The sequence below is a fragment of the Periophthalmus magnuspinnatus genome, chromosome 7, assembly GCF_009829125.3.
Source record: "Periophthalmus magnuspinnatus isolate fPerMag1 chromosome 7, fPerMag1.2.pri, whole genome shotgun sequence".
Classification (NCBI taxonomy): domain Eukaryota; kingdom Metazoa; phylum Chordata; class Actinopteri; order Gobiiformes; family Gobiidae; genus Periophthalmus; species Periophthalmus magnuspinnatus.
The window spans coordinates 15655204-15667718 of record NC_047132.1 but is presented as its reverse complement, the minus strand read 5'-3'; the positions used below and the strand labels follow the sequence as shown (position 1 = coordinate 15667718).

General features: G+C 39.8%; 2 protein-coding genes across 2 annotated transcripts; both read right to left on the bottom strand.

Moving 5' to 3' along the window:
* Window positions 1-3348: 3348 nt before the first annotated feature.
* LOC129456389 (tripartite motif-containing protein 16-like) lies at window positions 3349-5512 on the bottom strand. Its single transcript, XM_055223047.1, has 2 exons — window positions 5217-5512; window positions 3349-4540 (listed from the first exon to the last, which is right to left on the bottom strand). Exons 1-2 carry the CDS (start codon window positions 5307-5309, stop codon window positions 3710-3712), a joined length of 924 nt encoding a protein of 307 aa, XP_055079022.1. The 5' UTR covers window positions 5310-5512; the 3' UTR covers window positions 3349-3709.
* Window positions 5513-7274: 1762 nt separating this feature from the next.
* LOC129456375 (tripartite motif-containing protein 16-like) lies at window positions 7275-9764 on the bottom strand. Its single transcript, XM_055222898.1, has 3 exons — window positions 9060-9764; window positions 8607-8875; window positions 7275-8371 (listed from the first exon to the last, which is right to left on the bottom strand). The coding sequence occupies exons 1-3, from the start codon at window positions 9631-9633 to the stop codon at window positions 7547-7549; spliced, it is 1668 nt and encodes a 555-aa protein (XP_055078873.1). The 5' UTR covers window positions 9634-9764; the 3' UTR covers window positions 7275-7546.
* Window positions 9765-12515: the final 2751 nt, after the last annotated feature.

Sequence of the window (12515 nt, the reverse complement as noted above, 5' to 3'; positions counted from 1 at the left end):
TAAATATTTTTTGTGGTGAGAATAGGGTGTTTTTTATCCTTTTAAATGTACTGTAATTATATTGCTATTGTATTATCTTCTTCTCCTGAAATAACTGAGTCAAAAGGTACATCAAAATATCATAATAATACTGAAATGACAGTTCAGAACAGCTATATCACATATCACAAAATTTCGCAGTACTGTGCAGCCCTTGATATAAAGTGAATATTTCCAGTATGATTCAGGTCTTTTCCTCAGTGGACAGGACAAAAAACACCCCTCTTGACCATAAACAAACTGGGTTGCTAAGGGGCAAGGATGGGTGAGCAACTATTTCCATCCAATTAAAATGAGGTTGTTAGACATGCACTTGAGGTTTGGAGTTTATACAAGGAAACTCTCACTCATAGGACAGATGGCGACATTAACATGTAGTTAAATGTGTGGTTAAAATAAAAATGTAATTTAATTTGTAGATCTTGGTAGTTATAATTGGTTTCATTTACTTTTGTTTAATTGTTAGAATTGTATTTCTGTGTAGTTTTTATTTATTTATTTTTTATTTTTTTATTTCAAGCTTTACATTCTTTCTGCATGGGAAGATTTGTTTGAGACTTTTTTTTAATCAGTCAGAAATATTGTGCACAAAAAGTACTATAGTTAAGGTCTCAAATAGTAAACAATTCTATAGTAAAAAAAAATGACAAAAAATAGAGCTAGGCCTGTTACAATAATTACTATATTGACTTATCGTTCAGTACTTGATTTTGAGGGTCAGTATTTATTGTAGGTACTTTTTCTTTGTACTAGTCGGGATTTTTTGGTTATTTTTCGTAGGATAAGATTTGAGCTGTAGGGAGTTGAATAAATAACTTCTATGACTCGAGTGTTTCTCTTACTTATTGCAGCTCATGTTCATTAACAATTCCGCACATACAGAATTTATTTTTTTGGGGGGTAGGGGTCCTGCTTTAGGGTTTTCAGGTTAGGGGCATAATGACATAATTCAGTATGATCGTTCAGTCTATATTTTCTTCAGTAATATATCGTAATTTCAAAATGTGTTACCATGACAGGCCTACCTAGCAAAATATAGTCTGGCTCTCAAACCTACCACTTAAAAAAGTTTCTTTATGAATTCCCCCAGATCCAGGTAATAGGTGTAAATTACGGGTAAACCACATATATTAAAAAAAACTTCACCAATGCCATTGTAGTTTTAACCAGGAAATTACCCAATGGATGACCACACCTCACAGCAAGCAGCATGTGACTTGGAAACTATTTTTATTGAAGCCTAGATAAAACAGTATTTCATTAATGGGCCATATACACGCTGCTATGTAAACAGTGGGGATGTTATGACAGGAAATGATGCGTTAGTGATGTCATAGTGCGGGGCGGGGCTGGGAGCTGGAAGGTGAGTCAGAGCTGCAGTGAGTCAGGCCCAAAGAGCGAAAAACACAACCAGCACTGCTCAGAAACAGAGAAACAAAGGAAACGTGCCAGGGAGTGTGTACACTATAGAGTGCTGCTGTTGTGAGCGGGGCCAGACTAGGGCAGTGCTGCAGACAACAAAGGACTGATCATATTTCCACTATGAATACTACTAGGACTGGAGAGGAGATGGGTTTACTAGAAAATCAGTTATATAGCTCTGACCTTTTCAAAGTTTTATTCACCACAAACGCAAATTCTTTACATGGCATCTTTAAGACTAAACCTGGATTCATTTAATATTGATCTACTGCTTACTGTTTAAATAGTATTGAATAACAATACTAAACAAAAAGTAAACCATGGTATAGTAGCTAAAAGTGCATGATGTAACTTTTTTGGTGGAGCGTGAACCATCTTCTTGTTTCTATGCAGATGTTATTGCTTTGCCTAGTATGTTCCACAAGTGGCATTAATGACATTAACCTTATCTCCATGGAGACAAGCAGGTGATGCAACCAGGCCAAGTTACAGGTCAGATCTGTGTATAGGCAGGCCAGCTCACAGTAAAAATACATGTTGTTTCGAAAAATTAAAACAACTGTTGAATAAATGTAAGATAAGTTAAATGTCATATTGTTCTATATGTTAACAATAAAATAGAAAGTAGTAGACCATCCACCAGAGACGTTACACAGTCCAGATTTAAACTACACCACAATAAAGAATATTTAGATTAGTTAATATATATTATTTACTTCAAGTGTACTTCCTTACTGGAAAATACCCAGAGAAAATCTTGAAAAAAACCCTAATAATATATACCATAAAGGTTTTATTATGGTTCTGTACCTGCTTTGTGCCCCATGGTTCATAGTTAATTTAAAAATGGTTGATTAGTCTTGTCAAATGGCACAAGTAGGACTCAAACCTCTGGCATTTGGTTACCCACCCAAATCTTTTGAACAGTTTGAATGTGTATTCAAAAAGATGACACAAAAATGCTCCCTCAGTCAGTCCAGTACTTCACAATTGGAAACTATAACTTCTCGCATGCATGTACCTTATGTCTTCTCTTGTAAAATGGAATAAAAACCTAAGTGACATCACATGGAAAGTGTAGCTTTGCCAAAACCCAAAGGAGTGCCGTGTTCTGCTGATGTAATCCAACAGCCCTGGCTCTGGGTCAAGGCAAAGCAGTGATTTCGTAATTTCTCTCCTTCACACACTCTCAGTCAATATATAGGCCAAATCTGTCATTACTACAACATGTGAGCTAACCAGCCAACAGGGCCAAAGGACTCTGGGACTGCAGCCAAAACCATTCATTCCAGTACTTTTGTTACACCTGACTTTATTGTCACTGTGGGATCATTAACGCTGGATACCTCCCTTTATGGACAGATAAGCAAGTGTCATATTATATTAGTCATGGTTTACTGGCTTTTTATGGCTGCAATTTACAAATGTAAAGTTGTTGCCAGGTTGTGCATGCCGGAGGCCATGTATTTACTTGACAGGAATAATTCAAATTGAAACAGGGACTGAAACAAAAACTAAATAAAGACCAAATCTGGTCAAAGCTAGGCTAAAACTCAGATCTAATAGCCACTACAGATAGGACAAAATCAGGATTTCCAAAAGGCTGAAGGAGGTACCAACTTAAGCACAATGAATTATTGCATTTTGGGACAGGGTAAAAATGTTGAGTCCAATCTCTGCTCCTCTTCTGCCTCCTTGTGGCTCAATTGTGGAGCTGCAGAGGACCGATTTCAGTTTAGTGTGACATAGATAGTAATTGTATTTACTGTATCCTGGTGTACCCAAATGAAAAGACATCTTTAATTTTATTATTATTTTTTTAATAGAAAAATAGAGTTATTTAGGGAGCTAGTCCTAACCTCATACAGTCCAAATAATCTTGACAATGAAATTACAAAATATTTAATGAATATCAAAGTAAAAAAAATGACCAAAGAAAATGCAGAGAACAAGAAGATGCATTCAACCATTGTTTTTAAAAAGGGCAACAAGATGAGCACACTGTAATACCAAATCTTAAAACAATAATTGAAAATGAACATAAAAACAATGATTGTGTGATGTATTGATTTTGAGTCGAGTGATTTTAAAACCAACAACAGCTAAAATCAGCACAAGGAACAGTTTAGAACAGAATTTTTGTCAGCACTGACTAAGGCTATGCAGCTCTATTCTAAAAAATACAAGTAGATCAAAAAGACCAAAGAGCTATAACAATCAAAGGATGTAGGGACATTAACAGCAAAAACTACTCCATCTCCTCTACCGAACGGATCACCACTTGGTCTCCCTGATACAAGAACAGTGCCCCAAAATACAATGGCTCTGTAAACTTCGTCTCGACCTTGTGCAGAATGGACAACTTGTCATATAAGACAGAATAAAAGGTCAAAATGCCTTGGTCGTGGTCTAGGTGGACAGCCACTCTATTGCTGAACTTCTTTGGAATGAGCAACCACGTGTCACTGTAGGTACAGAGAGGCATGTAACCTCCTCCGAAACACGCCCAAGACTTGTCATACAACCCCAGAACGGATGGGTTATTGTTGCCCTTTCTCTCAATGCTTTTGTAGGTGAGCCCCACAAAGCAGCCTCCTGATGAACATATCTCAAAGTAGCAGCGCCCAGTAAGCGCTTCTCTGCTCAGAACTTGGACACAGTGGGTGAAGCGGTCTGGGTGGTCTGGGTAGCCCCTCGGTTGGGATGTAAACACCGCGCGTTCTTCGCCTTTGTCTGTCAGCCCAAGCAAGACATTACTATGGGCAGTGCTGGGGTCCCACGTGATGGTCCAGAGGTCTGCGGAGTCCATGCACGCCTTCCTCTCCTCACTGTAAACTACTTCAGATGCCCGGGACTGGTTGAAGACTGAGAGAGACGTGACACACATGGGAAATTGGGTTACGTCCATGGTGAACTTCTTGAATGGGAGCCAGTGGTGGGTCGTGTACCGTGGCTCGGGGAGTTCGGGGATCTCCAGGAGGGAGTTGTGTTCGAGGAGGAACTTGTAGGGATCCTGGGTCTTTAAGAGAGACTCGCGTTGGGACATCTGCAGGTTGTCCATGTCTTCATCAACACGGTCCTGGGTAGAAAAAGTGCAAAGAAAACATTTTAGAGGTGGGTTGAGAAATACCACAGGACGAGACTCTAGAATAAATCTAAAATCAACAAGACAGGGTTTTGACATAATTTACAATTTGAATCATACATTTTGCTAGATTTCTATACATTGCTGCCCCCCCCTTAAATTTTTTGACTATAAGAATTTAAAAATGCACTATGTAATTTTTCAGGAAAGTCCATCACCCGTTTGGCTTCAAGATAATGTTATTGCTCTGCCTGAAAGTAAGTTTAATGCCATATTCTGGAACCTATCTCTATAGAGACCAGCAGGTGTTGCCACTGCACCAGATCTGTGGAGAGGCAACCCTGCTTACAGTATGAATGTCTGTGTTTTTAAGGTATTTTTTCAGCCTAATGTCATACAGAGAATCATTTCAGGCAAACAACATCTTCATGGATACAAGCAGATGGCAGTAAAGTTGCATGACTCTTCACATAAAAGGTGTGCTATGCAAATCAATAATGTGAAAAAAAAAGTTTACTAATTTACTTACTTTACTTACTAATAATTCTTGGCATATTCAGATCAGATATGTTCAATTAGTTTTGAAACTGAAAAAGTGCAGCAATCTCTAGTCTCTTTTTTTATAACTGGCAGCTATAGAAAAAAGTGTAGTAATTTGAAACAGAAATACCAAATGCACCCGGAATCCAGTCTGAGCGCTGAACTGGTACGTTTTGATCAGTTGCACCATTGAGGAGGCCCTTTCTGTCATTAGATCAACCATCTTGCCGAATATGACTCGGTTGCATTCAAGTACTGTCTCTGCAGTGGAATAAAATTCATTGGATTTCTTTCTCAGCTCCTTCAGATCTTTCTCCTTCTGCTCTATTTTGAGTTTAATTTGTCGCCTCCTCTCAGCCAGATCCTCCAGAAGCTGTGCAAGTTCTTCTGTAGTCCTCCTTCTATCACCTGAGTAGAAAAAGAATGAATACAGTACACACACGCGCACCTTTTAGCCTTTCCCAATGCCCTGTGTCTAGCACCGTTTAACCTCATAATGCTGTTCTATTAAAAAAAAAAAAAAAAAAAACATGCATCAATGGGTTTAAATAGGGGCATGGTTGCACTATCAAGTTGAAATCCATTTAAAGTCCATTTTCACTCTGAAATAACTAAATAAAAACACTTACTCATAGTGGTTAATGGTTTGAAATGAACAAACGGCGATATGACACAGAAGCACGCAGTAACTCGCGCCAGTACCACGCGTTTGTATGGCCAGTGAACAGGTTTACGCAGCACAGGTTATTTAAATAGACCCATGATGAGCGCAGGCTGCAGAAACAAGCGCGCGCTCATTTTTTTGGTGGCGTCACATCCGGCCTACTTAACCACGAATTTTAACAATCATTTTAACTGTATTTTAATCGCATTTTATTAAAATACATGGTTTGTTATTTTGTCAATAACAGACCAAAAAAAAAAAAAAAAAAAAGGGTTCATGAGAGTTTCCCCAATCAGTCCACATGTGTTTTGTGGACCTGGAAAAGGCATTCGACCGTGTCCCTCGAGGTATCGTTTGGGGGGTGTCTCTGGGAGTATGGGGTCCGGGGCCCTTTGCTAAGGGCTGTCCGGTCCCTGTATGACCGGAGCAGGAGCTGTGTTTGCATTGCCGGCAGTAAGTCAGACCTGTTTCCGGTGCATGTTGGACTCCGCCAGGGCTGCCCTTTGTCACCGGTTCTGTTCATTATATTTATGGACAGAATTTCTAGGCGCAGCCAGAGGCCGGAGGGGGTCTGGTTTGGGAACCACAGGATTTCATCTCTGCTGTTTGCAGATGATGTTGTCCTGATGGCTTCTTCGAGCCAGGACCTGCAGCAGGCACTGGGCGGTTTGCAGCCGAGTGTGAAGCGGCTGGGATGAGAATCAGCTCCTTCAAATCCAAGGCCATGGTTCTCAACCGGGAAAAGGTGGTTTGCTCTCTCCGGGTCGGTGGAGAGTCCTTGCCTCAAGTGGAGGAGTTCAAATATCTCGGGGTCTTGTTCACGAGTGAGGGAAGGATGGAGCCTGAGATTGACAGGCGGATCTGTGCAGCGTCTGCAGTGATGCGGTCACTGGACCTTTGTGGTAAAGAAGGAGCTGAGCTGGAAGGCAAAGCGCTCGATTTACCGATCAATCTACATTCCTACCCTCACCTATGGTCATGAGCTCTGGGTAATGACCGGGGATTCTCCCGGAGGAGCTGGAGGACGTGTGTGTGGAGAGGGAAGTCTGGGCCTCTGCTACCTGCGCAACCCGGCCCCGTATGAAGCGGAAGAAAATGGAGGGATGGATTTTTTTATTTGCAAACATATTTTTGAAATTACAACACTCTTTTCCCCTGTTAGATTTCAAGTACATAAACTCTTTTCTGCTCATCAACTGAAAAAGTACATTTTCTGAAATCTTATGGACAATTTAATCATGTGATTGCAGTTACCTTTATTGTATACAGTAATAGTCCAATAACTCAATGAGCTCTATACTTGAAAGTTGCTGTTATAGGTAAAATGTTATTGCTGATTATTATTAAATTACTACTTTATTTACAATGATGTTGAATGTCTGTTTAGTCAACGACTGTCATAATATATTGCCACCAGTTTAACCATTTCCACACTCATCAACCAACTGTACACTTATTAACAGTATACTGCCATGTCCTTCCTCAATTAATTTTCTTAAAATAAAACACAAATTAGATATTTTTAATTAAAATCAAATGTGTTTATTTTTGACAAGATGTGATAACAAGTATTAGAATACATTCAAGTAAACAAAACCAAATTAAATTCAATTAAAATAGCGATTACAAAAACATAACATAGAAACAATGAAAAACTAGATGGATTGAATGGGCTGAGGTCGACTTTGAAGAGGCAGAGTTTTTTGAGCAATCAAAACCAAATTTAGAAAATCAAATGTAATCTTGCAACCTAAAGAGGTTTAGGTGGTACATTTTGTTGGCCCCGAGAGCTGCAATTACTTTAGTTTCACAAACTCAAGAGAGTTCTTCTTTTCAGTAAATCTGGCTGCCACATACACCGGCTTTTGAAAGACAGTCTGGACTTTAGCAAGCTGGCACATCTCTTGATCAACATCATAAAAGGAGATGTTCCCTGCCGTCTGGTCTAGATATACTCCTACTCTGTTCACTTTGTAAAAACTCATAATTTCCACCTCTTCTCCATTGTGCCACAGGGAGGTCTTCGAATGGTAAAAATGCAAAGCCCATGACTTATCATTCATTCCCAGGATACAATCGTCTCGTTTTCCCTTTCTTCCAATCTTCTTGTATGTAAATCCTAAAAACTTTGGTTGTTTCTGCCACTGCACTTCAAAGTAGCGCCGTCCTGTTAACTCTTGGTTGCTCAAGGCCTGTAGAACATGACTAAAGCGGGCAGGATGGGCAGGATAGTCCTGCTCCTGCTTAACCACACTGATTTTGCAGTTCTCCTCTGATAGTACCAGTCGTCTGTGTGCAGTGTTAGGGTCCAGGCTGATGTTAACTGCGTAGTTCAGATACTGCTCTCTGGTGATGGGCTGTTGCCCCAGCAGTGGGTTCTGGGTCATAGCAAGTCCCAAGTTTGTGCAGTTGGAGAGTCTAAGGGGGATGTCAATCAGAGCTTCCATGAGCTTAAAAATAAAACAAGGAGGTAAATGGTCACTGACAAAATGAGGATTCTCCTTCAGCTCAGAGAGCTGGTGATACTTTAGTAAGAACTGAGCTGGGTCCTGTGTCAGAGACAGAGAATCCAATTCAACCTGCTGCCTCCTCAGCTCAGACAGTTCCTGCTCCACATGGTCCTGAAAAGGAAAAACATCATACATGTTGACCTGCCCAATGGTTATGACCAAGATGGAGAAAATATTTCTTTCCATGCAATACAACATATTAACTTTTGGTTAACTCTTTTAGACTGTCCTTTGTTCAAAAAGTAGGTAGAATGTGCAAAGTTAATAAGATATTTCAGACACAGAATATGATAGAACAGATTAGTGCCCATTACAGCTCCACAAATGTGCAAATAACTGCATGTACCTCAAGCTTTTGGAGTGATCTCTTGTGCATCGTGATCTCATCCTCCACCTCGTACTGTCGTCTCTGCATCAGCTGGATTAACCACAAGAACCGCACTGATCTTAACTGCCCCTCACTGTCTGCCCTGGAAGTCAGACCATCAATCATCTTTTCAATCTTCTTCCGCACCTCCTGGTGGTGCAGCAATTGGGCCTCTAAACGCTCCTCCTCTGAAAGCATCACTGCCTTCCTCCGCTTCATTTCAGTTCTAGTGGAGGTTATTTTATGGCCTGTGCACAAAAAGAACAAATATGGCAGGAAATGCATTTTTACCCATATACAGGGTGTCCATAAAGTATTTTTACAATTTAAAAATGTACAAAGGTAACCGATATGATTTACTCAATATATGAAATATGAAAAATACTTGTTTCCTTGTGGTTTTATCAATTGCCCCCCTAAGCTTGAGTTTACCTTCATGTTGTCTGGTTGCGCAGGTGGGGCAGACCATGTGGTTGTCTGTACAGCAGTACTTGGTTACATACTGGTGGTGGATAGGGCAGACGTTGTCCTTTAGATTTATACCTGGCTTCACTAACGTGTGCGTTTTGTACGCGTCTTTCCCATTATAGTGGTCCCAGATGTGGCTTTCACAGTATGATATCCGACAGCCCATGCACGCGGAAACAGCTTTTCGTTTCTTTCTGGGGCACATGTCGCACGCTGCGTCTCCCGGTTGCGCGTAAACAAATGCTGCCGCTTTGTCCCGCACTGCCTTGATCTCGTCTTCCAGCGTGGTGTTTCTAATCAGGACGGGCCTCGGCCAGAACTCCTCCAGGCACTGGGGGCAGGTGTGCCAAGACCGACAGTCCTCTCTGTCCCAGTGGGTCGTAACGCACTGGGCACAAAAAGTATGGCCACAAGGGATAGTGGCGGGATCCTTCAGCACCTCCGAGCAAACACTGCAGCTAAACTTCTCTGGACTAAAGTCACGTTCCTTTGCTATGAGCTGCAGGATAGGCGGCACCCACTCGCAGGACTTATACATTTCGTCCAATATTTTAGAAAGCCCCGGTCATAGACTGTATGTGTTAACAATCCACAAACCTCCAGCGAAGAAACAGCACGTGCTCCGTGTGGCCACGAGGTTATAAAGGCAAGACATTCGTCATATCCGGAGAAATCAGCCAGTAAAACAGCTTATATATACATATTTATATGTAAAAATATTTATTTATTTCAGCAAAAATATTTAAAACCACACACAAATTGAATTTGGTAGTATGTTACATATCTGAATTATTTAATATCAATACAATTAAGATACTTTTTTACCTTGAACTTGAGTGAAAATTTTACATACTTACACTTTGCCAGGTAACAATCAAAAATCAAATGCCTAGTTGAAATAAATGAATGTACAAGGAACAATGACTGGGATTACGGTTGATTTTTTGGAAAGAATCTATAAAAAGCAAAAAAGATCTTAACTAACAAAGAAATTTGTCATTCATGTTGGTTACCCCAAATCAGATCTACAGGATAAAAAAAATGGCACTCCAAAATACAGGGGCTCAGTGAATTGCGTTTCCACTATATGGATATCAAAAAGGGTGGACCCTCTCATTAGATAATTGGTCAGTTTACCAGCACCATGATCCAAATAGACTCCAACTCTGTTCAACACATCTGGACACAACACCCAATTATCACTGTTGCCTACATTTTATTATTATTATTATTTTTTTTTTTGCCTTAAAACCTCTCCTAAAACACATCCAGGACTTCTTATCCAACCCAGAACACAATGATTGCCCTTACCCTTTCTCTCGATGCTTTTATAGGCAAGTCCAATAAAGCAACCACCAGATGAACAAAGCTCAAAGTAGCATTGTCCCGTTAGTGGCTTTTTGCTTAGGACCTGAACACAGTCATTAAAGCAGTCTGGGTGGTCTTGGACATCCTTAGGTTGTGCTGTAAACAATGCACATGGATTTGTGTTTGAAAGGTTCTGTGTAGTTATTATAAAAAAGTTACTTACTCTCTTATTGTTAAATATTGTTAAAACAATGGCTATATTAGTACATTTTCTGCTCATTTTACTGCACTCAACAGTAGCAGTGAAACACAGGCTCTATTTCACAAAGCATCTTGAAGTAACCCTGACTTTTATTGACACAGAGTTTCCTACTCAGGCAGGTCCCACTCAGAGTTTCCCGTTTCAGAAAAGAAGTTTGGAGCTGATGTAGACTACTCAGAGTTTCTTCATTTTGAGTTTAGCTGAGGTGAAAAGCCATGACCAAAGGATCTCAGAAAATAAGATTCATGGCAATGGTAAACCAGCGGTGACTATCATCTTAAAGGGAAAGGAGGGAAAGGAGAGACACTGTAATTCACACTGACTAGTAGTCACACCAGAAGGTTATAGTTAGATAATAGTAGAGGTACCTGAACCAGTTGAATACTAAACTGTGAGACACTTGTGACATTTGATCTGCTGCTCCGCTGAAGACTTTTCCTGCTTCAGCCATCTGAAGGTCTTCGTGAGCGTGTCCTTGTTTTGTTGCAGAGCTGCGTCTGCTGATGTCCATCTCAGCTCCTCCAGTTGCTTTTCCTTTTTATTTTGATCTTTGTGAATTTGAGCCTTCTCAGCGTCTGTTCAGCATAATTCATGACCTGTTAAAAAAAAGACAATTTCACTATTTTGTAAAATTAGTTGTTTTTAAGAAAATAATGCAACCTTTAGCCAGACATGTGAGTTTAAATTGATTTATTGCAACTAATCATAAAACAAATACAAATAATGAGAAACCAATTATAAAAATTTGTCATTGAAAATAAGTAGCTTAAAGTACAATACTAACCCTTCATTAGTCTATGGACCAAAGCAATAAACAGGCCTATACTGACCTTTACAATGGTCTACAATGCACAGGGGACATATGCTTTGGTCATCACTCTTACAGAATTACTTTGAGACCTCATTGTGGACAGGGCAGATATTCTCCGAGACCAGATTGTCCATAGGATCTACCAGTTTATGCTTTTGAAACTGAGGAACGTCACAGTGAGGGCAAAGATGGGTCTCACAAAAATTTACCCTACAACTCAGACACAACTTTGCGGCTTTCAGCTTTTTTTCGGGCGGGCACACTTCACATGTAACACAGTCAGAAAGTAGACCCACGATGACCCTTCTCATTACCAAATGTATTAATTTCTTAATTGTGTATGAGTTGTTTTTAAATGCTCACTCCTGCCTAATCATCTGAAAACTTAAAGATAATTAAACTTCCTTGGTTGCAAATTATATTATTGGAAGCACATGTTTTACATAAAATAAATGTATTAATATTATCATGTTTAAAATTAAACAGGAATGTTATCAAAAAGGCACATTGTACTAGCACCATCTAGTGATCAAACATTTCCGGGGTAAATGTAAAAAGGTAAAAACAAACCAAAGGAGAAAAAAGCAACAGGTAACATGAACCTGAAAAAAAAAAAATACAGATACAAATATGGATTATGACTAAAATAAAATATTTGCCTGGAGATGTGGCAGTTGATTTTTTGATGAAACTGTGGATTCAGTTCTAGTGCAGCTCTTCTCTTTCTGCATTACTATTATTTGACAAAATCAATAGACATGTCCCAGAAGGTGAATCCAACAGCAACATACAGTGGCTCTTTGAGTGTGGTCCGAATGTGCCCAAAGTGGAACATCTCTTTTGGGTTGTTTCTATAAGCGGAGATGACTCCATATGCCGTATGTGATTGGACACATCAGGTTTTACAGCCCAGGATACAATATTATATTCCAAGACAGATTCCTTCACATCATTCTTCCTCTGAATTCTCTTGTATGTAAATCCAGCTCATGGTATCGCCACACTCCACCTCACAGTAGCATTGTCCATTTAGAGCCTC

Bases quoted from the DNA above. Each gene is read 5' to 3' on its own strand.
- LOC129456375 (XM_055222898.1), bottom strand. From the start codon at position 9,633: ATGTATAAGTCCTGCGAGTGGGTGCCGCCTATCCTGCAGCTCATAGCA. The intron at 8,876-9,059 runs GTAAACTCAAGC...TTTTGTGCACAG, and splicing joins CGCAACCAGACAACATGAAG to GCCATAAAATAACCTCCACT. The intron at 8,372-8,606 runs GTACATGCAGTT...TTTCCTTTTCAG, and splicing joins GATCACTCCAAAAGCTTGAG to GACCATGTGGAGCAGGAACT.
- LOC129456389 (XM_055223047.1), bottom strand. From the start codon at position 5,309: ATGGTTGATCTAATGACAGAAAGGGCCTCCTCAATGGTGCAACTGATC. The intron at 4,541-5,216 runs GTATTTCTGTTT...TTTTCTACCCAG, and splicing joins CTGGATTCCGGGTGCATTTG to GACCGTGTTGATGAAGACAT.